Genomic DNA, 24526 nt, shown 5'->3' on the forward strand with positions numbered 1-24526 from the left:
TTTTTCAGGTGCTTCTCAGCCATTCGGTATTCCTCAGTTGAGAATTCTTTGTTTAGCTCTGTATCCCATTTTTTAATGGGGTTAGTTGAATTTCTGGAGTTCAGCTTCTTGAGTTCTTTATATATATTGGATATTAGTCCCCTATCAGATTTAGGATTGGTAAAAATCCTTTCCCAATCTGTTGGTGGCCTTTTTGTCTTATTGACTGTCTTTTGCCTTACAGAAGCTTTGTAATTTTATGAGGTACCATTTGTCAATTCTTGATCTTATAGCACAAACCATTGCTGTTCTGTTTAGAAATTTTTCCCCGGTGCCCATATCTTCGAGGCTTTTCCCTATTTTCTCCTCTATTAATTTCAGTGTCGCTGGTCTTATGTGGAGGTCTCTGTATAAGAACTTCAAGTCTCTGAAGAAAGAAACTGAAGAAGATCTCAGAAGATGGAAAGATCTCCCAGGCTCATGGATTGGCAGGATTAATATAGTAAAAATGGCTATCCTGCCAAAACCAATCTACAGATTCAATGCAATCCCCATCAAAATTTCAACTCAATTCTTCACTGAGATAGAAAGGGCAATTTGCAAATTCATCTGGAAAAATAAAAAACCTAGAATAGCAAAAACTATTCTCAACAATAAAAGAACCTCTGGTGGAATCACCATGCCTGACATTAAGCTGTACTACAGAGCAATTGTAATAAAAACTGCATGGTACTAGTGAAGTGACAGACAGGTAGATCAATGGAATAGAATTGGAAGACCCAGAAATGAATCCACACACCTATGGTTACTTGATTCTTGACAAGGGAGCTAAAACCATCCAGTGGAAAAAAGACATCATTTTCAACAAATGGTGCTGGCACAACTGGTGGTTATCATGTAGAAGAATGTGAATTGATCCATTCTTATCTCCTTGTACAAAGCTCAAGTCTATGTGGATCAGAGATATGTCATTTTTTAGACTGGTATTTCATATAACAAAAGCAAAAAAATATATATTCTTAGAGGTATTTAAAACAGCTGATCTCTTATGCTATTTAGTATTTAACAGAAATATATCATGAAATGAGCTCTTCAATAACTGATAAGCAGTCTAATGTGGTGATGCATGCTGATAATCACAGCACAGTCAATGCAGGACCATGAATTCAGAGAGTGGCAAGCAGATCTCTTAAATTCAAGCCCACTCTGGCTAGCTACAAAAGCACAGCACCTCCACTTTGAACAGTGGTTACAGGGGTTAACAACCAAACTAATGCAAACTAAATATCCCCTATCTTAAATGTATAGGACCAAAGTGTTTCAGATATTTTAATTTTTGTACATATACAAATTAGATATCTTAGGGATAGAACCCAAGCTGAAATGTGAAATTCATTTGTATTTCAGACAAACTGAAGGTTGTTTTATAATTTAGCATATCTGTTTTGTGACTCTGACCTGTTATGCAAGATTAGATGTAGAATTTTTCACTCATGGAATCATCCCAGTTACTTATAAATTTTCAGATTTGGGACCATTTAAAAACTTCAGATTAGGGAAGTTCAACTTAACACTAAATCTATTAAAATAAAAAGTTCCGTTGATCTTAAATTCATAAACTTAGTAGCATTGAGCCTGACAAGATGGGCTAGTCACTGTCCCCAAGAATAATGACCTGATTTCCATTTCCAGAGCTCTCATGGGTAAAAGGATAATACCAACTCCTCCAAATTGTTCTCTTATCTCACATAGTCATTATGGTACACACTAACATAAAAGACCACAACAGACACACACATCCCTCCCTGCATACAAATAAATGTTAAAAAAAACAAAAACACAGCAGGCATAGTAAATATTCCGTTTTTAGAACTCTTCAGTCTTTTCTACAACATCTTTTATTTAGATAGTCTTCATCTTTAAAAAGCTATACATATAATTATCTTTCCACTTGATGCAATTTATTAGTTGCCAAAATTCTTCTTTTCGTCTTCACATCAGCAAGAATATCAGTAAGGAGATGATGTAGTTCATTCAACTGAGATTCAACTTGATGAAAGTGCTCCTTTAACTCCTGAAACAGGAAGAAAAAGCTTTAATTTCAAGAACTTTATTCCAAACACCAACTAGAATTTAAAAGGAAATTCTGTGACTTAATAACTCCTCATAATAAAAACCCATATCACACACTCTTAATCTTAATGCTTTGGAGACAGAGGCAGAAATATCTCTGAGTTCTAGGCCAGCCAGATCTGAATAATTAATTCCAATCCAGCCAGGACTACACAGTGAGATCCTGTCTTTAAAAAATAAGCGAAAGAAAAACAAAAATCTATAATTAAAGATCACTGGGCTGAAGAGATGGCTCAGTGGATAAAGGTGCTTGCTATCAAGCCTAATGACCTGTTTGATCCCCCAAGCCTACATGCTTGAAAGAAACAATAGACTTCCAATTGTCCTCTGATCTTTAGACATGTGTGCACAACTCCACACACAAAAATAAATGCAATGAAGTGTCTTGGGCATGTGCTCATGTCTGTAATCCCAGAGTAGGAAAGCTGAGGCAGGATTGCTATTAAGTTTGAGGTCAGACTGGAATACATAGTGAGTTCCACATAACCTGTACTGCAACATGAGACCCTATGTCAAGCAAACAAACAAGAAAGCAAAGAAGTTGTTTCCACCAGATTTATATTCTATACAAAATTAATTATAATAACATCTAATAGGTAATTCTGAATGACTCAATGTAAACTCTTACTTCCTAAAGTGTACCTGATCTGTTCCATGTCTTCATATAATCAACAAATATTATTTAGTGGCTACCTTGTATAACACTGTTTTATAATTATTGACACAAAACCAATGAACAAAAACTTTTTCATGAAGGTCTTATTAATGAAACTTCACTGTAGCTTAATCTGTGCCCGAGACATATAAATGCAGGAAAAACCTTGAAATGAAGTCTAATAAAAAACAATTGCTTCAGTATGGAGCCACACATGCTTTGTTAGAGGGGTGGGAGAGGCTCAGGAAGCTCTCCTTCCTGACTCTCCAAGAGGATATACAGGCAGTTAACAGTTTGGAGGGAGACTTTTTTGGGCAGTAGAGTTGCCACTAAGTTAACTGCCCATGCTCCAGTAATTGGTTTCTCATTTAAATCCTGTTTTTGCAATTAAACTCACTGGTTCACCAAACTAGACTCAAGTGGAATCCTTTATCCATTTCTGTCATTGGTGAGCATCAGCTAGGTGAGTAGATGGTTTATTCACATCACCTGAAGAACTAGATCAGTGGGGTGGATTTGAGGATGTCAGCCAGACAACCAACAATTGATTTATATCTGCCTCCACATTGACTAAAGGGTACATGGAGCCACAATCATCCCGGAGTCTCTAGAAATGATAATGTAGGTTATTTGACTATATTATATAATCACATTGACAATAAAAATCCAACCAGGAGCATGCTGCTTTCTTCAACCATTTAAAAACAAACAACAAACCAAAAAAAACCCTGCCTCACAAAAATCTTTTCTCTTTTTTCCTGTCCTGTAAAATGAAATTACACAGAATACTTAATGAAAACTATACTAATATATGTAATTCTTCTGCTTAAGAACTCAGATTTGGAGCTGGGTGGTAGTAGCGCATGCCTTTAATTCCGGTACTTGGGAGGCAGAGGCAGGCGGATTTCTGAGTTTGAGGCCAGCCTGGTCTACAGAGTGAGTTCCATGACAGCCAGGGCTATATAGAGAAGTCCTGTCTCGAAAAAAACAAAACAAAAACAAAAACAAACAAAAAAGAACTCAGATTTGGGCTGGAGATGGCTCAGTGGTTAAGAGCACAGGCTGCTCTTCCAGACGTCCTGCAACCACATGGTAGCTCACAACCATCTATAAGAGGAGGTCCTCATCCCAGCACTTGGGAGGCAGAGGCAGGCAGATTTCTGAGTTCGAGGCCAGCCTGGTCTACAAAGTGAGTTCCAGGACAGCTAGGGCTACACAGAGAAACCCTGTCTCGGAAAAAAAAAAAAAAAAAAAAAAAGAGGTCCTCTTCTGGTGTGTCTAAAGACAGCAACAGTGTACTCACAAACATTAAATAAATAAATAAATAAATAAATAAATAAATAAAAGACTGCTTTTTAGAGCTGTCACATATGCCTATTTTACAGATCAGTACTTCAAAAATACATTTTTAAAAAAAGATAATGTTGACATTATTGTCTACTTTTAATGTTCTCTAAGAAAATTTTGGTAAAACAAAAATTTGGGAGGCCTAGCAAACACAGCAGTGGATGCTCACAGTCATCTATAGGATGGAACACAGGCCCCCCAATGGAGGAGCTAGAGAAAGTACCCAAGGAACTGAAGGGGTCTGCAACCCTATAGGTGGAACAACAATATGAACTAACCAGTACCCCGGAGCTCTTGTCTCTAGCTGCATATGTAGCATAGCAAAAGATGGCTTAGTCGGCCATCACTGGAAAGAGGCCCATTGGTCATGCAAACTTTATATGCCCCAGTACAGGGGAACGCCAGGGCCAAAAAGTGGGAGTGGGTGGGTAGGGGAGTGGGGGGGAGGGTATGGGGGAACTTTTGGGATAGCATTGGAAATGTAAATGAGGAAAATACCTAATAAAAATATTTTTAAAAAATTTGATATACTAATAACCTCACTCTTAATTTTAATTAAATCCTAATGATCTTAAAGGGCTAATATTCCTATAGTAGATACTAAAAATGTTCAGGTTCACTAATAAAACTGATTTGACCTTTTAAATTTCCTTTTTGCAGAGAGGGGGGACAGGACTACAGAATCCTGGCTGTCCTGGAACTCAGTATGTAGGCAAGGCTGGCCTTGAACTCATACAGATTTGCCTGCTTCTGCCTCCCAAGTGCTGGGATTAAAGGTGTTGACCACTATGTACAACCTGATTTGATTTTTTTTATACCCTACTGAGGTAGTAAAACATCAATGATGCCAAATAGTGAGATTATAATAAAAACTATTCTTGGGAATCTACAATGCATTATTTCATATCTCCACAAATCTGAAAGGAAGATGCTATCATGAGGTAGCTGCTGATGATCAAGTATTTTTAAAATACTTTTTAGATGACCATGGTGACTCAGAACTGTAATTCTACCACTTAGAGGCAAAGGCAAGAAGACAAGGTCTATATAGTAATTTCCAGACCAGCAAAGGTAACATGGTAAGACAGTCTCCAAAAAAAAAAAAAAAAAAAAAAAAATTGTTTTCCCCAATATTCTTAATGCACAGTATAGAAAATGAAGTCAACTGTGAGCAACAAAATAATTTAGAGCAATTCAGAATTAAATGCAAGACTTAAGAAGTATTCTATTCATTTTAATTGGCTGATTTTTTTCCTTTTAAAATATGCTCAAAAGAGTCAAGGGGTAGGGGTGGGGGTGTGGGGTGCTCAGGGAGATTTACTAAACAGAACACCAATGGCTCATGCTCTAAGATCAAGAATTGATAAATGGTGAGCCAGGCGTGATGGCGCATGCCTTTAATCCCAACACTTGGGAGGCAGAGGCAGGCGAATTTCTGAGTTCTAGGCCAGCCTGGTCTACAGTGTGAGTTCCAGGACAGCCAGGGCTATACAGAGATACCCTGTCTCGAAAAACCAAAAAAAAAAAAAAAAAAAAAAAAAAAAAGAATTGATAAATGGGACCTCATGAAACTGAAAACCTTCTGTAAGACAAAAGACACAGTCAACAGAACAAATCGGCAGCCTACAGACTGAGGAAAAAATCTTTACTAACCCCACATCCAATAGAGGGCTAATATCCAAAAATATATAAAGAATTCAAGAAGCTAACCTCCAAAAAACTCAACAACCCAATCCCAAAAAAAAAAAAAAAATGGGGTATAGAGCTAAACAGAGAATTTACAACAGAGGAATCTCGAATGGCAGAGAACCACTTAAAGAAATGTTCTAAATCCTTAGTCATCAGGGAAATGAAAACCAAAACAACCTGAGATTCCACCTTACAACTATCAGAATGGCTAAGATCAAACATTTAGGTGACAGCATATGTCGGTGAGGATGTCGGTAAAGAGGAACACTCCTCCACTGCTGGTGAGATTGCAAACTGGTACAACCACTCTAGAAATCAATCTGGAAGTTCCTCAGAAAATTGGAAATAGATCTACAAGAAAACCTAGCTATACCACTCTTGGGTATATACCCAAAAGATACCCCACTATGGCACAGGGGCATGTGTTCCACTATGTTCCTAGTGGCCTTATCTGTGATAGCCAGAAGCTGGAAACAACCCAGATGCCCCAATGGAAGAATGGATACAGAAAATGTGGTTCATTTACACTATTCAGCTATTAAGTATGAGGACATCCTGACTTTTGCAGGCAAATGGATAGAACTATAAAATATCACCCCGAATGAGTTAACTCAGAACCAAAAGGACATGCATGGAATGTGCTCACTAATAAGTGGCTATTAGCCAAAAAAGTACACAATACCTAGGATACAACCACAGAACTCAAGAAGGTTAACAAGCAGAAGGGCCCAAGTGGGGATGCTTCAGTCCTACTTGGGAGGGAGAAGAAAAAAAAAAAAAAATCACAGGAGGCAGAGGGAGGGAGGAACCTGGGGGAGGGGCAAAGGGAAAGGGAAACATGATCAGGTATAGGGGTGAGAAGAGACAGAAGAAAAGCCCTGAGGGCCAGCAGAATGAATGGAAATATACAACCTTGGGGCTGGGGTGGAGTGGGGTGGGAGGGTGGGACGGGGGACAGACGACCCTCTAGAAAGTACCAGAGACCTGGGAGGTGAGAGAATCCAAGGCCTGACACTATTACTGATGCTATGGTGTGCTTACAGACAGGAGCCTAGTATGGTGGTCCACTGAGAGGCCCAATAAGCACCTGACTAAAATAGATGCAGACACTTATACCCAACTATTGTATTGAAGTTGGGAATCCCTTTGGTAGAATTAGGAAAAAGCTAGAAGCTGAGGAGGAGAGCAACATAGGAAGACCAACAGACACTGAGACCAGGCAGCATACACAAGCTAGTCTGAGGCCCCTGACACATGAACAGCAGAAGACTGCCTGGTCTGGCCTCAGTGGGAGAAGATGGGATGAGAAACTGTGGAAGGGGGGACCAGGAGGGGAGCAATGACTGGACTGTAAAAAAATATATATTTTTATTATAATAATAATAAAAATGCTCAAGAGTAACAAACTAATGAGCCAGAGAGATGCCTCAGCCAAGCATGAAACCTGAGTTCAATCCCTGGGACCATATAGTAGAAAGAAGAGAACCAACTCCTATAAATTGTCCTGATCTCAATTGTGCACCATGGCACACACGCATCCACACAACACACAAATAAAAAAGTATAATTTTAAAAATATGATAAAAAATGTCTACCTACATCTTAAAAGACTCCTAGTGAGAAAGAGAGACAAAGGCAGAGAGGCAGAGTGGTGTCTTCCTGCTTCCTGTGCTCACCATGAGAACCTCCTCTGCCACTATAATGTTCTGTCTAAGCACATGGGGCCAAATGATCATGAATTAAACTCTCTCAAATCATGAAATCTTTTCCACTTTAAGTTGCTTCTATTAGGCATTTGGTCTACAAAAAGGTGTGTATATATATGACGTACTAACACAACGACTAACCACAGAAAACTAGAAATTATTTTAACATCTGTCAAGAGAACAGGCAATTATGAAATTTTATATAATGGAACAGTAATTATATATAAAAATTGTATATGTGTCTACATAGATAAGTTTCAAAAAATAATACTAAAAAACATGTACATGTATGGTGGAACACACTTTTAATCCCAACACTGGAGAAGCAGAGCAGACAAATCTCTTTGAGCTTGAGGCTAGTCTGATCTACACAGTAAGTGCCAGTTGAACAAGAACTACACAGAGAGACACTGTCTCAAATAAATAAATAAATAAATAAATAAATAAATAAATGGTTGGACGAATAAATAAATAAATAAATGGAAATGAAATGAAAACAAGCAAATGCTAGTCACTGGGAAGCATGTTTGTAATCTAGCATTCTATAAGCAAAAGAAGGATTGCAAGTTTAAGGCCAACTTGAGCTACAAAGTAAATTTAAGGCTACCCTGAGCACATGAGACCTGTTTCAAAAAAAAATAATAATAATAAATCACCTGATCCCTTAATTTGGAGTGTCTGGTTTTGGTTATTTTATAAAATTTATTGTCATTTTTTAAGAGATAATTTACAAATAATTATAGTTTTGGACAAGGAAGAAACAAAATAGAGAGCTTAGACTCACATTTCTATCTTTCCTCTTCTCTATCCTTCCTTTCTTAGGTAAAGGGGAGGGGGTTGAAAAGGAAAAAGGGGGAATATAGTAATAGTATAACAAATTAGATAAATGGGGATGGATTATTAAATTTACTCTAAATGTAACATTTTATAGCCATAATCTTAAGCTGATAGAAATCTTTATATTTTGATGCAGAATTGAAGTTATATTTTCTTACATTGGTACAGAATTTATATACTGATATAAGTTAAGGTTTTCATTGGTATAAATCTTTATATATTGATACAAAATTTTAAATTAATTTTGTTACTTAAGATAGGTATTGTACATATGCAACTCATTTAAGAATACAAGGCTTAGAACCAGTCCTTTTAATAGCTGCTATTACACACTGTTTAAATTAATTAAGCAATGCAAGTTAATAGATCGTCAAACTCATGGTTTGATCATATTAGATTTCTAATTTAGTTAATTACTATAAAATGTTTTCAAGGTTATTCATATAGTAAATGGCTAAAAGTAATCAATATTTAACAATTCAGTTATGCTATATATAGATGGTCTTCAAAAGTGTCAGAGATCCACAGGATATTACATTTCATGTTATTTCATTATTAAAAGATCTTTTGACTATGAGACATGTATGCTCCTGACAGTATCCTCATTCCACTTCAAAGAAGGTGATGAATATCAGTATCTCCATGTGGAACTGCTTCAACTGTGGCAAGGTAGCCACTGGGCAAGAAATGCTCTAATTTTATCTGTAAGCAGAATACTATCTGCTCATAAGGTCTGTCAGATATTCTGGGCCAAAAGGCTAAAGATAGATGCTCCAACATTGTAAGAAATGTTGGGAACTGTTAAGCCGTCAACTGTTTCTGTCATTTCTATAGTTTTGGAAGATGTATCTTTATGCTTCCTCAATACTCAGGTAATATTTAATCCCTTATGAAACAGAGTTGAAAATTAAATAGTTATAGTCTCACAATTATACTTATGTTGCTTAACATTAAAGATATTCTAGATTTGAAAAGATGGCATTAGGACATTAATACAAGTTAAAACAAGATAATTTAGGTACAAAATCATAACTCATTGAGACAGAATAGATGGTTAAATACCTCACCTAAGTTACAAAATATAGACTAGACTTTTAAATGTAATTCATACTTAATAATTTTCCTAATTGTTTCAAAATAGTTCCTAGAATGTGTATGTTTGTTACTATAGAGAAAGAGCCTTTTTAATTGGACAAAAAGAGGAAAATGTAGTGGGTTGACCTAATGCTGCTTGTATTCTAATGCTAATCTGGGCCCCCAAAACTGGTTGTCCCAGAGACAAGAGAGACCTCAAGTAAGATGCTGAGTGACCCTGCCCCCTGGTTATTCTGATTGGTAAATAAAGATGCCAGCAGCCAATAGCTCATCAGAAGAGATATAAGTGAGGTTTAGGTTTCCAGAGCTTGGGGTTGGAGACAATGAAGAGAAGGAGGAAGAGGAAAAAGAGAAAGAGGAAGAGGAGGAAGGAGCTGTCATAAGTTAGGTAAGCCATTAAGAACTTGACCCTGAGGGCTAGCCAATTAGAGTTAAGAGCAGCCTAGTGAAACATAGTAAGTAGTAAGTAATAACTCAGGGTTATCAATAGGAAAGGAGACTCTTAACAGCACAGAGGGTAGGAAACTGCCCAGCTCGTGTGCTGTTTAAGGCCTATTGTAAATTAAAAGCTGTCAGTGTGTCTTTCATCCAGGAACTTAAATACCAAATACCAAACTCAAATACAAAGGGTAGAAGCCTCAGGCTAGGGTTTAAATAAATAACTATAACACAGAGTGAGAGCAAACAAGATAATGAAATATCCAATTGAATGCATATAAAGTTTGAAAACCCAGAGAAGTTAATACACAATCTAATTTACTTATATAATAAAACTCAAAGCCAGTTCTCCTCAAAGGTTGGAGAATTCCATTAGAAAAAAGCATGTATTGTGCTCACTTCATCAGCACATAGACTAAAACTAGACTGGTACAGAGATTAGCATGGCCCTGCACAAAGATGACATGCAAATTTGTGAGGTGTTTTATATTTTTAGTTTGCTTCTTCCTCTGGCACTATATTTTCTTCTGGCAACTACCTTTTAAAACTTCGTCCAAGATTTGTTATGATTTAAATCCTGTTCTGTTCAGAAATAACTGATTGAACGAAAGAATAGACATACACCATAAACAAAGAATCTAAAAAGATGCCTTTAAGCTTATTTGACCTGAGCCTTAAATTGGCATTGCTCAGGTTCTAGCTCATTACATACGACTGTTTCTTTTTTTTTTTTTTTCAAATGACTGTTTCTTTTCCTCCTTCCATATGTTATTCATATTTGATTAAAACTTTCTCCAAAAATCTCCCTATATTTTGTTTACTATATATTACATGAATTCTTAGTATATGTATTCAATCTGCCTTGTTATATTACATATATGCTGTTATAATATTCAATGTGAAAAAAGAAAAAAACATGTACCATGCGTATAGAGATTTTAAATACAGAAAGGCAATCCTCTATTTGCTAAAATAACAAGTTTTCTTTCTTAACATAGTATCAATATTATATATCCTTTTATAGTGGCTGAAAATTTCAAATTCTGTACATGAAACTCAAAATTATCTGAAAAAAATTATATTTAAAAATTAGGAGTTAAAAAATCGTAAGATTTTTGTACGATGACATAAGCCCATAATCCTAGTATCTGGGAGATTTTGAGTTGGAGACCACCATAGGCTACATACATAGCAAGACTATGTCTCTCAAATTTAAGTAAAAATTATATTAGTTTAATGGAATAGGATAATCTGATTAGTTTAATGGAATAGGATAATCTTTTCTTCACAATATTTTTATAAGAAACATTTTTAAAGTTATTATTTTTAATTTGAATAAGTATTTTTGTTTGAACATATGTATGTGTACCACATGTATGCCTGGTACCCACAAAAGCAGAGGACATCAGAAACAGAGTCCCAGATGATTTTGAGCCATCATGTGCCATGTGGGTGCTAGGAATACAACAGGAATCCTCAACAACAGCAGCAAGTGCTCTTCTTAACTCCTGAGCCAGCTCTCTAGCCCCTTACAATAAACTACAAAAACCAAAATTTTAAAGCATTTTAAATTTCTAGGTAAACACTCACCTGATCACAAAGCAATAGCTGATTCCCTCCACGATACAAAGCATCACAAAGCATGTCCACATCATTATTCAGTTTGGACAAAAAGAAAAAATGCTCTTGAGTAGATACTGCCAACTGATCTTGTATTACAGAAACATCTTGTTTCAATTTCTCAGCCACTTCCTCCAGGTGTTCATGGGTTATAAACAATTCTTTTTTCTTATTGTCTCCTTCTAGAAGTTCATAAAGCCTAAAATACAAAAATATTAAAGAGAATTAAAATTAATTAAATTTAATTAAAATTAAAGAGAAAAATGTTCAAGTTAATAGTTTTCAAAATTATAACCCACCAAATTGGGTAACAGATAGTGATAGCTAATTAACAACTGAAAAGTAGTAATATATGTGTTTCTAATATTGAACAACTGAAACCATCTCAAGTATAATATTATTTCAGAGGAGAAATATCTAAATTTGAGTATGTTGTAAAACCCTGTCATCCCGGCACTCAGGAAGCTAAGATAGATGGATTAGAGGCTCAAGGCGACATAGCAAATTCAAATCCAGTAAGACACTATCTCAAAAGATAAATAATCCTTTAAAGGAAAATCTGAATTTCCAGTTTCCCCATCTTCCATATTTTAGATATAAACATCATCTTGATTCTCAACTGTTATTAGTTTACTTCAAAGTGAGCTTCAATGATATGTCCCAAGAAAACACTTCTTTTACAGACTATATCTATGATAAAGCAGCAGCAACAATGACACAAGAAAAAAATCATTCTTTAATACTTATATCACAAAACTGTGGTGGGATTAAAAGAGAAAAACTAAAAATGTAAGACCTATATAAATGGCCATTAACAACAAACTGCCTATTTTAATTTGTTCAGTATTTGGTTGGTAAAAATCCTGCTAATTAACAAAATCATTTTCATCGCACTTAATGGCAGAAAATCCATCAGCCTGTAAGACAAAAAATAAATCTAAAGCAGCATGTTATGCCTGCCTTCTAAGAAGACATGCTCTTTTTATTCATAATATACATACATCAACACATAGCTTGCTCTTTCTCGGTTCACACATTCAAGTCTCCCCCCTCCCCCTAAGATAGGGTTTCTCTGTGTAGCCCTTACTGTCCTGGAATCTGCTACATAGACCAGGCTGGACTGGAACTCAGAAATCTGTCTCTGCCTCTCTCACTGCCTCTCTCTCTCTGCCCCTCTGCCCCTCTGCCTCTCAGAAATCTGCCTCTGCCTCTTAGAAATCTGCCTCTGCCTCTCAAGTTCTGGGATTAAAAGCTAAAGTATGTTATTCTGATCCTACCAAAAATGAGTAGCAGCATACAAAATGTGTGTGTCTCCACATGCACACAGGGAGCCCAGAGGTTAATGTTGGGGGTATTCCTCAACCACTCTCTGCCTCACTTTTAAGTCTCTCATGAACCTGGAGCTCACCCATTCTATGAGACTGGCTAACCAGCAAGTACTAGGGATCCTTCCTCCTCTACCTCTCCAGTGTAGAGATGACAGGAGTGTGCCACTGCACCTGGCTTTTTTATGTTGTTTCTGGAGGATCAAATTGAGGTTCTCAAACTTGTACACAAGCACTGCAGTGACTAAGCTATCTCCCCAGCTCTCTCCAGTCTCCATGCCAATTCTTTCTTTTTTTAAAATACAAAGTCCCATTGTGCAGCTCAGACTGTCCTAGAATTCTTACTATGTATCCCAAGCTGACCTCAAATTCGAGATTCTCCTGCCCCAACTTCCAGAAAGTTGAAATTAAATATGCAATCCCATTACTATACAGGATTTAAAAGACAAGTGTTTGTTGAACATTATTACATAGCCCACAAAGGTCTCAAACTTAGTATAGCTCTTCCTCAGCCTTTTAGATGCTGGGATTACAGATATGAGCCACACATCAAGCAGAGTTACAGACTTTTGAAGTCTAATACTTTTAGCCTTCAATTCTAGTATCTTGTTATCATCAACTGCTTAGATGTCCAGGAAGGGCCAGCTTTCATTTTAGTGATCTACCTCATCAGATAGGGAAATAAAGTCTTCCCACCCTACTACCCTCTTGCCGATACAATCAGTATCATGCCCAGCAATACCTATGATACAAAGCTGTATTTAAATTTCCTAACCCAAATCTAGGTATCTAAGTGGGAGTAAACTATTTTATCACTTTACTCCCTCAACTCATTGACTTCAGCTCTAAAGTGGCTACATTCAGACCTAACATGAACAGAAAGGGAACAAAAAACTTAAAGGATAAAAGAAAAAAGAAAAGCAGAAAGGCCAAATCTGAATACAAGTAATTTTTAAACCTTTAAAATTTCTGTTCCAACTCTCTAGTATTTCACAAAAATAAAAGAAAAAAATGCTAAGGAAGCAATGACATACATACCTATGAGTGGAATGATCTTTGGTGTCGATGGGAGTCCTTGAGGTTAACTGCTCAGATGCTGGTATGTCTGATAACACTGCCAAGTGCTGGCAGAGCACCGTGTTTCTTTGACTGAGTTGTTGAACCAAACTCTCTAGTTGCCGATATGTATCCCAATGTTTTCTCAACTCAATCTCATATGATAACTGGACAAGCTCAAAAGATGCCTTCTGTTTTATCAACTCATTTAACACTAACTCTTGTCTTGCCGTATAATAATCTTGTTTAGCAATCTGCAGTTCAAAATCGCCCTTTACAACTGGCATGTTCAATAGCTGAGCATATTCTTTTACCACAGCAGGCAAAACTTTGTCTTTTATATGAGTGATTTGTTCTTCAAGTTTTAGAATCTCACTGTTTAAGCTAGAAATTTCTGCATCCAAATTTTCTTTATCAATAACCTACACAAAGAAAGCAGTAACATTTTAAAATGTAGGTTTAAACTTTTATTTTCTAACTATTTTCATTGTTTGTTTTAGATGGTCAGATAATATATGCAATGAATAAAAACTAACTTATTGGTATAAGCCAAAACTAACTTTAAAGGAAAATAAGGACTAAGTCAAGAGAAAGGCCAGCATGAACTACTGAATTTCAGTACACTATATATATATATATATATATATATATACACACACACACACACATACATACATACATACAAACAAACAATAATGGCTAACAAACTAGAAGATCTCATCGTTATCATAACTTTAATAAGTATACTACTCATTATAACAAATGAATATTTTAATTTTCTTAAAATTATATAGTATTTTCTTAGTCCATGAGCTGATTATAGCACACAGATTTACCAGACTTGTTATTTCAAAATGTTTCTGTTGTAGTAACTAATTTAATACAAGTATTGGTTCAGAAACCTCTACATTTTTATTCAACTATCTACTGCCTATATTATCAAGAAAGCAAGCTTCTAGAGAGTGCAGATGAACAACTGCAATATATCTACATATTCTCAACAAGTAATGAGAAAGTCACTCCACTGAATCCTGGACTTCATTAATACTATCTTCTTGTCAGAGGAAACAAGGCAGAATATCCATAGTTAAGCAAGTAGTTTCCTTGGTTTATACCAAAAAACAGAAACCCCAGTTTAATCTGTAATTGAAATGACACAATTTTCAGATTCATAATGCAAAGTAAGGTTATTTTTGTCCAAAATTTGCTCAGTAATATTACTGAGGATAAAATTACTAAATTCTAGTAATATGATTAATAATATATTTGTATGAAATACATACTGCAAATATGTACTATAAAATTACATTAATTATATTACATAATTAATAAATTATATTAATATGCTATACTAATATAATTTTCTATAAAATTAAAATTAGATTTCCCCCCTTTTCTAAATTAGCAGCAATATTAAACTCTATATTCCTAACAATTACAATATGAATTCAGTCTTATTTCTTATGCTTACCTCATTGGTTAGTCTATTAAGATTCTCTTCCGCCCATTTTATACTCGACTTCATGCTCAAATTACTTGTTTTCAAGTATATGATCTGTTTCTGGACACAAATACATGCCATCTGCAGTCTAGCCATCTCCAGTCGTCGCTCCCTAAGGATTTCTTCATTATCACAAATAGACGGTGTTTGTATATCTAAAAGTTGAAAATTGTCTTCATTTGAACTTTCAACTACTTCGTGCATGCCCTGAAAGAATTGCTTTTTTGTGTATAAGGTTAATGCTGCTGTGCTCTGCTCTTCTTGGCTTATGTATTTTCCCAAGGGAAACTGAGATAAAAACACCATTGGATTTGTTCTTTCACTTAAATTAGAATTTCTGAAGAATATCATCAAATTATTAACTTCCTCAGTAAGACCCTGAAGTTCATTACTGAGCTTAGTATTCACAGAATTTAGGAATCCTTGCTTCTGTTTCAGCTTCTTAGTGGCCTCCTCTTGTTTAGCATTTAATGCCAGAAACCTGTAGCTAGTTTCAGAAACCATTAACTGGTATTTATTCCGTCGCTGAATTTTTGAGTTATTTAATTTCTGCAGAGTTTGAACCTCATCCTCTAATATCTGTATCTCTTTGTCATCCAGTTTGCATGTCTTCAAATCAAAAGTTTTACAGGTCCTAAGAACTTCATCCAATGCTGTTCCTTCTAGGATAGGCTTGCCTGATCGCTGGAGATCGCTGAAGGCTTCCAATTCTTTTTCAGACAATACATTCTGTTCATTCACATTCCCACAAAACCATTTCAAGAATGACTCATCTTCAACATCCTCAAAGAGCCAGTCAAAATCTTCTCCATTAAGAATATCAGCTTTGGGATAACCAATTTTTTTCAATGTTTCCACAAACTCATTTCCACAACTCATGGTTTAACTACTCCTGTTTTTAAATATTTGATATGAATCTATTTTTTTAAACTAAGTTCAAACAGAAAAAAACATATTTACGCTAAGTCCATAGAAGAAGGAAAAAAAATACAATCTATAATGTGTTTTCCTAGTGGGGGAAAGAACACAAGTATTAGACCATGAACAAGGCAAATGAATTTTAAATATACAGATCATTTTATCAGATGACATCAGGAGACTACTTAAGTTAAAAGCAGATGCACGTGCAATATCTGACAAAGACAAAGCAAAACAGAAGCAATCAGGGTGTTGCTTAGGACACTACAACAGTAATGAAGAATCTAATTAATGAAGATATAACAATAAAAAAAAACTGATTTTTTTTCCCAATGATGAAATTACTTAAAATAAATTACATTTTGTAAAATAGCTGTTTCCCCTGTAGTTTCTAGTTAGGAAAAAGAAATATGCCTACCTTTCTAAGGAAGAATCAACTAAATATTTACTTCAATCAGCGTTCCATCAGTCTCAAAGGACTCAATCTATAGATATAACCAGTCTAACGCAGAGAAAACCAGGACAAATTGACAAGTTTCAAAGTACCCATCAATCATCAAGTAAGAAGTTTTATTTCGAATAGAACACAATGAACCACGACTTGAACCAAACTTAGGTCAGTGACAATGGCAGGTCTTAAAATCACGATGTATTTGACACTCTGGTAGCAAACTCTCTGGGTTGGTTTTGGTTTGTTTCTGAGTATCCAGTTATGACACTTAAGAGCTCTAATAAAACACGCCCACAAAAGTACCAAATTGCTGTTTTTAAAAGCTGGGTAACAGATAAGTGTGTATTTCCGGTTTAACGTTTGCCTCGTATGATTGAGGCCTTGGGTTTTATCCGCAGTATCCGAAAAATAAAGCTACCAACCCCAGCCGGATGACCGGCCACGTACCTCCGCCCCCACCTCTGGCACAAAGCCTCAGCCTCCCCGCACACCCCGCGCCTGGGCCCAGCGACCTCTATCGATGCCTCAAGCAGGCTGTAGGAGGGTAGCGGCGGCCCCGCCAACCCCGAACTTACAAGACCCTTACCTCAGGAAAGCCGCAGTCACTGCTCTCTGCCAGCCTCCAACCGCGCGCGCCGCAGTGCCTCACGGGAGTGCCAGGACGCGCACGCGCAGATTACAACATCCGTAAAGTCAGCGCAGGCGGCGAGGTATCCCGGAGAAAGCGAAGGAGGACCCGCAGACCAACCCCCTTCAACGAGCCGGGGTAAAGTGATTGGCTTTCCTGACGGACGCACCGCCCCTTAGCCCCGCCTCTGGCCCGCCGTCCTTCCCGCTAGGCTCAAGAGGATTGGTTTTCTCACTATAGGCTCTGCCCTCGCTCCGCCCCACCCCGCCCCCGCTCGGGAGTTGGAGTCTGGGTCTCTTCCGGCTGCTTTGTTGCCTTGGCCATTTGGCCCTCTAGTTCAGTTAGGCCTCCTGTCCTAAGAATGGCTTGCGGTCTGTGACACCACTAGGGGACCGGAAGTTTGAGGCCGAACAGACCCCTTCTTCCCCCAACAGCTCTTACCACCACCACTGGTAGGGTGATCCAGCGTTGGTGCTAATAACAAGCAGCTGGGACCCTATCAGGTCTCTTGCAGGGTAGGATTGTTGGCTATAGAATCTTTTACAATGGTTATTTAACAAAAATCACTTAACTCCCAAGGCCTCGATGACTTCCAAGCAAAAGCTGACTCCCTCCAAGATCCCATCTTCAAAATGTCAAGGTGTAAAATACATCAGTTTTAGAATGCATTTAACTCAGAAGTACAGACATTCTGAGGATGCCCGCCGTCATTCAATGAAAGACAGAATGCTGAACTCAGATGCAAGCCTAGTTAATGTCCTATGGTCCCAGAAAACTGATCTTTGGAGTTACAGTTGGCATTGGTAACAACTTGTCTGTATGGGTCATAATCTGTTCATTTTTTTCTATCAGACAGCATTTGCAACTTAACCACTCTCTTGTAAGATGATATATAAATTCACAAGATCTGGGCTTTGATCATTAAAAAAATAGTATTCCCCTCTTCTAATCATAAATAGGGTGATGTATCAGACAAGGGTCTAGTCTAGTTGCTACTAGGTAGAATTCTTTCTGGATCTTTTTCCCTGGGCTTATTTGTTTTGTGAGACAAGGATTTGCTTCTCTACCCAGGCTGGGCTTCAACTCAAGATCCTACTTTAGCATCTCCAAGTGCTGGGGCCACAGGTATGAATCACCATGCCCAGATATTCATGTTTTCAAAGAGAGAAAAACTAATGTTCTAAGCAGATCATTTAAATTTGAGTTGAAGACATTTCCTATTAATTCTTATTTAACTTTTATCCTCCTTTTGAAGGTCAATAAAACCGGAAAGTAAATAAAAACAAACAGTACAGGGGAAAAGTTCTTAGAATGGTGCCTAATGTGGTTAGGACATCAGGGGACTGGCCCAAGAGGACCCCAGATGCCAAACTGGAGGTAGGGGCTCAGCAGGGAGCTGGCGTTGAGTGGGTTTTGGCCAGAGGAAGTGCAGGCAGTACTTTTGGGAAATTTTGCTGAGGCGGCAAAGACTGAGAGAAAAAGAGCCAAATGACACAAGATGAGGGGGTGGGAATGCAAGGCTGAGAGGATTTTTGGTGTTGTTTTGTTTTAAAGTGGGAGGAACTGGAGGATATTTATAGACTGTGCGGAAGAGCTCGGAGGAGATGGAATTAAAGATGCCAGAAAGACAAAGGGCTACTTTGCAGGCTGAGGTTCCCCCCAGGCACAGCCTGGGACCCATGAGACCTTCTAGAAAACCCACTGTTCTTAGTGACTCCTGGCCCCCAGCTCGCTCTCTTGAATTGCTGACCACCGCTCCTTGTTTGAGAAGTGTTTGCGAGGCCATAAGAAGCCATGAAAACATAAAGATTAGAACAGGATCAGCCCCCTGAGTACAAACAGCAAACACAATGGGGTCAATTATACAGAACTGGAAAGTTTTCTTGGGACTGGATTAGAAACTTAAGAAGGCAAGTATGTTAAACTTATTTCCAAGACAAGCTTGCTTTCTTCTACTCAAACTCAGTTGTGGTTTTAGTGGGGTCAAAAGGTAACGGGAACCGAGGAGCTAATCGGTCCTAAGCAAGCCTGTGAGAATGTAATGGGCGAAACAAACCAAAATGCAGGACCTGAGTCTTTTCTGTTGGCCTTACTCTCCTGTCATCAATATTAAAAATTATTTTATGTTTTATACAGTATATTTACAGACAGTTTTAAAACTTTGTATACAACTGTGCTGTTGAAGGTTGTTTTTGGATGCAGTTTAACGGAAGTGAAGAGATCTGTTCTCCAGACAACATGGAGGAGGGAGCAACAGCCTCAGACATGTGTTAGCTTGATTCTACCAAAAAAAAAAAAAAAAAAAAAAAAAGTCACAAAAGGTTTGAGAAAGCTGGCACTGGACAATTCGGAAAAGGCAAGGGAGCCCAGGAGCTGGCAGAACACTGGGGGCCGTCAGCCAGTGAGATGTGGTCTGGCAGCTTCCTCCTATCGGTCTTGTTCTTCCAGAAGAAAGTTGACTTTTCTTAAGACCATGGAGTTGGGGTCAGGGATATTTGCTCTTGATTGTATTTACACTCCTGTGGTGAAGGTAAAAACTCAGTACCAAACTCAGAAGTATTTAGGTCTACAAAACTAGGAAGGGGTCACCATAGTGGTGGGTAGACAGGGGTCTTTGGAGATGGAAGCCGGTATCAGGCGGCCTGCAGAGTTTAGGGGTCTGAGGAGTCCAGGACCTCAGGTTGCCTGAGAGGTTGGTCAGTTGAGGAGGAACTGGGATGAGAGCCCATCCTTCCCTACAGCTTGCTTCCCAGGCCAGTGGCCTAACTCTGGAACAATCCAGAGCTCCTGTCCTCTAACTTTCTGGCTAAAGATTAGGAAAAGAGGACATAAAATGTCCCACTAGCAATTAGTCCAGATTAGTCCAGCCTCTAATTTATACAGCCATCATCCCAGCAAAAGTCGACAAAGGGACAAAAGAGGAATAGGAACAAAGTACTCAGGGACCACCTGCAGAAGAGGCTGGGCTCGAACTAACCATGAGATCCAAAATGAGCTGGTAAGGACAAAGGGTTGAGTAGAAGGTAGGCTGAGTTGAGGTGAAGGCCAGGAGCCAGCAGGCATCTGAGTTTAACTCTGGGGAGGAAGAGGATGAGGAGCTGAAGGGCCATCTTGGAACCACTCTAGCAAGGGTTAGGATTCATGCAGGGATCTCAGGTGGGGGCAAACATGGAGGAACAGAGAGGCTGGTGGTGTGTATGTAACAGAGAGATAGGCTGGTGTGTGTGTGTGTGTGTGTGTGTGTGTGTGTGTGTGTGTGTGTGTGTGTGTGTATAAGAACTAGAGTCGGGTCAGAAAAACTACGAAAGGCATACCATATCTGAGCTTTGAGTTTCCTAACCATGAGATGGACCCTGCAAGACTGAAGTAGGTGCTAATTATGCAAAGTGCTTAGCACAGATCCCTGGCACCCACTGCTTCCAACAAGAAGTAGTAGCAGGTAAGACTAAAAAACATAGTATTTGGAATTTAAGTGTTCACATTGATATCAACACCTAAGTCATATCAAGTCTGAGGTTCTAATTGTGTTCACATCAGAAAACTCCTTTTTCTCTGAGTTAACTTCAGCCTCCTCTAAGGCTGCCCATCCCTTACCCCGTTTCTAACAGGAGGCAGGGAAGGCAGGGATACACATTTTAAGAGTCCAGGCTGGTTGTTGTCTGCCGGGAGGACGAATCCCTCCCCTGGTTTCATGGTTCCACATTAAAACTTTTTAGCAGGTACCACTAGGCCATCTCCAATGGGCTCTTCAGAGGGTTCAGTGAGGTAACACCATCCTCTCTGGAAGTCCTGATCCACACCTTTTGTGGTATTCAAGGTGGCAAGTCCTTGAAGGACAAGCCTCAGTGTACTCATCTGTCTGGGAGGACACCGAGTCCTCCAAGAACCAGAACCAGGATTCCTGCTAATGGGCTGGAGCCTCCCTGTAGGCAGTGGAATGTCAGCAACACTATCCTGTTTTCTCTCCAGTGTGTGTTCTAACCACCTCACAGCTGCTCTGAGGGCAAGTCAGAACCCTAAATCCCCATGCTAGCACCGAAGCACAGCTGCCCACGTTTCCACCTCAGCAGTGTAGGTCTCGAAGGCAGAAGCTAGGCCTGAGTCAGCCTAAGGATGCTGGGATAGACTGGAGGAGTCCTTGAGGTGTAATCTGGAGACCCAGCAACTTCTCTGCAGAGGGCATCTGGCCAGCATAGCACCCTTAAGGACTGAGCTATCTTTGGGCCTACAATGTCGGAGTCCAACAAGAACACCTGGCTTAGAGTAGGCTGTATGGTACTTCCACCCAAGCCTTTACACAGAGCTGCTCAGCTTCCCAGGAATGGAGGTTGTGGACGTGAAGGTTGCTTCCCAAGGGCCAGGATGGCCCTGGCTCCCGTGAGTCCGTCCCTCTAGCTGAAGCTAGAGAGAAAGGAGCAGAGCAGAGCAGATAGAAATAACTAGAAACCAGAAAAATGAGGTATAAAAATCTGTATTTATATTACAATGACAGAATGACACAGCACAGCCCCATCTGTTTGACAGGTGGGATGGGGTCCCATTCCAGTCTGCAGCTCAGGTCTCATAACTCGCCCACCGCACTGGCACCAGGCCCCTTGTGTAGCCCCTGACTCTGGCACGGAACCTGCCCTAGTGCCCTAGTTTAGAGGCCTGAGAACTTGCTTGCTAGCCTGGGATCAAGACCCTCTGTGCAGGCACAAGGGGTGAGAGGCTAACTGACCCACCAGAGGCAGGGAAGGCTTGGGGCACACAGAAAGGTAGGAACTGTCCAGCCACAGTTTGGTGCACAACTCCATCTGCCTAGAAAGGCAAGCTCAAGCACCTGCAGGTGAGAAATACAGAGGCAGGCCTAGGGGCCGTCTAGAGACAAAACCTCTGTGTCCTCTCCTGCTAGACCAGCTGGGCCTGCAGCAGGATGGTGGGTCTGGTACATCTGGACCACCTCCTAGTAGAGAGGCCCAAGCCTGAGCCTGGAGTTCCAGACTCTGTTATGGCACACCGCATGGCTCACATGGACAGGTGCAGGTGGAGGACATAGCAGCAGCTATTTTGGTCCAGCTTTCTTTCCACAGACACACAATAGCCTTGGCTGAATCTGTGGCTACCAGTAATGGCCATACTGTGCAAATGGTAGAGAGCAGGAGAAGGAGTAATAGATATGTAACTCTTAGCACCAGCCCCCATGCCTATAGATCACCCCTCACAGGCCTGCTAGCGGAAGGGGCAGCTGGCTAGCACCCCTGGGTGACTGAGGAGGCCAACTCCCAGGCTACATGGGATCCATAGCCTGAAAAGGCAAAGGGCTGAGCTGCCACAAAATTCAGCCAAGGGGGCCAATCTGGTCACCAGGAATGGGCTCTGCTGTCAGGGGTGGAAGCAGAAGCTCAGGTGCTGGAGATGGAGCAGGGAGTTGATAATCTAAGAATTCAGGGCACATCAGGAGCCCTGGAGTTGTGGGTCCTTTAAACAAAGTCCTGTGCTAAGGGTAGGTGTGCTGGGGAGGTGCTTGGGCAGACACTGAAGTGCCCAGATGGGCAGAAAATGTTGACAGAACCAGCTTACTAGGATGTTGACGATCTTTCCTGGAGACACCTACCCAGGCCTGCTGTCCACCTGTCATTCTGAGTGCCCACAGAGCAGGTTCTATGCCAGAGCTGTCTCCGGGAACCTCATTCTGCCTATCAGTAGGCCTCTCACCCTAGGATGCTCATTGGCATGACTGAAGATAAACAAGAATTTCCCCACAGTTTGGAAATTGTTTACGAATGCACCAGAGGAGGTGGCAGGTGCTGCTGTGGGCCAGCCCGTGGCCACTACCCAAATATTGCTGTGTGGTGCCCCTAGAAACAAAGTCTTCTAGTATTGAAAGGCCAACAGAAGCCTCCTGGACAGGCCTGTACTACTTCCAGAACTGTGTATTTATAAGCTGCCCATGGCTGACACTCCAGGCTCTATGCTAGCAGGCCTGCTGTCCCGGAACTTTCAGGCACAGCCACTCTGCCAGTTACCATGGAGGCACCACTGGAGGCCAGGTTATAGCCCTGCAGGATACAGGAATCAGCCTCGGGAGCCACAAAGGCATGCATATGTCCCTCCCAGGAGGCTGCAGCTGCTGGGAGGGGCTACCTGTCGGAAAGCAGTGAGGGGGGCACCTACCAGGAGGCCTGGTGCATCCCATAAGCCACACGGGCATGCTGGTGGCAGTGGGTGGGGTGAGACAAGGAACACAAGGCACACTATGACGATGTGACAGAGGATGGGTCCCTGAGACGCTGGGTCGCTCCCACCCCTCAGCAAACAAGGACACAACAATGGCTAGGAAAATAGAGTACAAAATTCTCATACAGGAAATAGAGGCAGCACACACTCATGTCCCTTGGCGAGTCTTCAGAGCTTTTCTCTCTTTTTAAAAATGTTTCTGTTTTGTGTTTTGGGTAAAGCCTCTGCCAGCTGAGGCTGCCCTGGGCAGGGTTCGCGAGGCCCCTTCTGGGAGCTCCCTGTCGCACTTTTTTTTTTTCTTTTTTTTTTTTTTCTTTTCTTAAGAAAGGAAGTTGAGAAAGCTTGGAGGACCCAGTGGTTTCAGCTTGCCACCCAGCTTATTCCAGTCCTCTGCCAGGAAGAAAAGCCCTGTCTATTTCCTGTGCAGACCAGGCAGAGCTGTCTGGACTGGCCCAGGTGATCCAGGGCCTGAGTGAGAGTCAGGCACAGGTTAGGGGCCACCATTTCCAAGTGACCTCAGACCAACTATCTCAACACATACATTCTCTGATGTCCATGTGTATTTGTGCTTGTGGGTGTGAGCCTAGGCGTGTGTGCATACGTCTGATGGTCCTAAAAGAGCAGAAGCCACCCAACTTGGTTTGAGGTGGTCCAGCCAGACCCCAGGAGCATCCCCATGGCTGCTGACACCATGGAAAAGGGGGCCACCCACTAGATGCTCATCCAAGTCCTGCCCCTCACAGATCCCTCTGTCCACACTATGTGGACCAACAAGTAGATGGATAGATGGATAGACAGACAGCAGCTCTTTCCTTCCTTCCTTCCTTCCTTCCTTCCTTCCTTCCTTCCTTCCTTCCTTCCTCCCTCCCTCCCTCCCTCCCTCCTTCCCTTCCCTCCCTCCCTCCCTTCTTTCCTTCCTTCCTTTCTTC

General features: G+C 40.1%; 2 protein-coding genes and 1 non-coding gene across 5 annotated transcripts in view; 1 reads left to right on the top strand and 2 right to left on the bottom strand.

Moving 5' to 3' along the window:
- Poln (DNA polymerase N) overlaps positions 1-17473 on the bottom strand; it is a 162348-nt gene extending 144875 nt beyond the window's left edge. For 2 of the 3 annotated variants that reach the window (NM_001289803.1, NM_181857.4), the window contains exon 1: positions 17337-17473. The gene's annotated coding sequence lies outside the window, so the exon portion shown is untranslated. Of the gene's footprint in view, positions 1-16341; positions 16391-17336 lie in introns of all 3 variants that reach the window. The other variant, NM_001289804.1, reaches the window with a different exon arrangement.
- On the bottom strand, positions 1843-17371 carry Haus3 (HAUS augmin-like complex, subunit 3). The gene is made up of 5 exons (NM_146159.1): positions 17337-17371; positions 15352-16390; positions 13863-14302; positions 11470-11698; positions 1843-2053 (listed from the first exon to the last, which is right to left on the bottom strand). The coding sequence occupies exons 2-5, from the start codon at positions 16258-16260 to the stop codon at positions 1919-1921; spliced, it is 1713 nt and encodes a 570-aa protein (NP_666271.1). The 5' UTR covers positions 16261-16390; positions 17337-17371; the 3' UTR covers positions 1843-1918.
- Gm25918 lies at positions 10271-10373 on the top strand. The gene has a single exon (XR_003956051.1). It is a non-coding gene; the product is annotated as a U6 spliceosomal RNA (small nuclear RNA).
- Positions 17474-24526: the final 7053 nt, after the last annotated feature.

The sequence above is a fragment of the Mus musculus genome, chromosome 5 (genome assembly GCF_000001635.26).
Source record: "Mus musculus strain C57BL/6J chromosome 5, GRCm38.p6 C57BL/6J".
In the NCBI taxonomy this organism is placed as follows: domain Eukaryota; kingdom Metazoa; phylum Chordata; class Mammalia; order Rodentia; family Muridae; genus Mus; species Mus musculus.

Bases quoted from the DNA above. Each gene is read 5' to 3' on its own strand.
- Haus3 (NM_146159.1), bottom strand. From the start codon at position 16,260: ATGAGTTGTGGAAATGAGTTTGTGGAAACATTGAAAAAAATTGGTTAT. The intron at 14,303-15,351 runs GTAAGCATAAGA...TTCTTTGTGTAG, and splicing joins TTAATAGACTAACCAATGAG to GTTATTGATAAAGAAAATTT. The intron at 11,699-13,862 runs GTATGTATGTCA...TTTGTATTTTAG, and splicing joins AAAGATCATTCCACTCATAG to GCTTTATGAACTTCTAGAAG.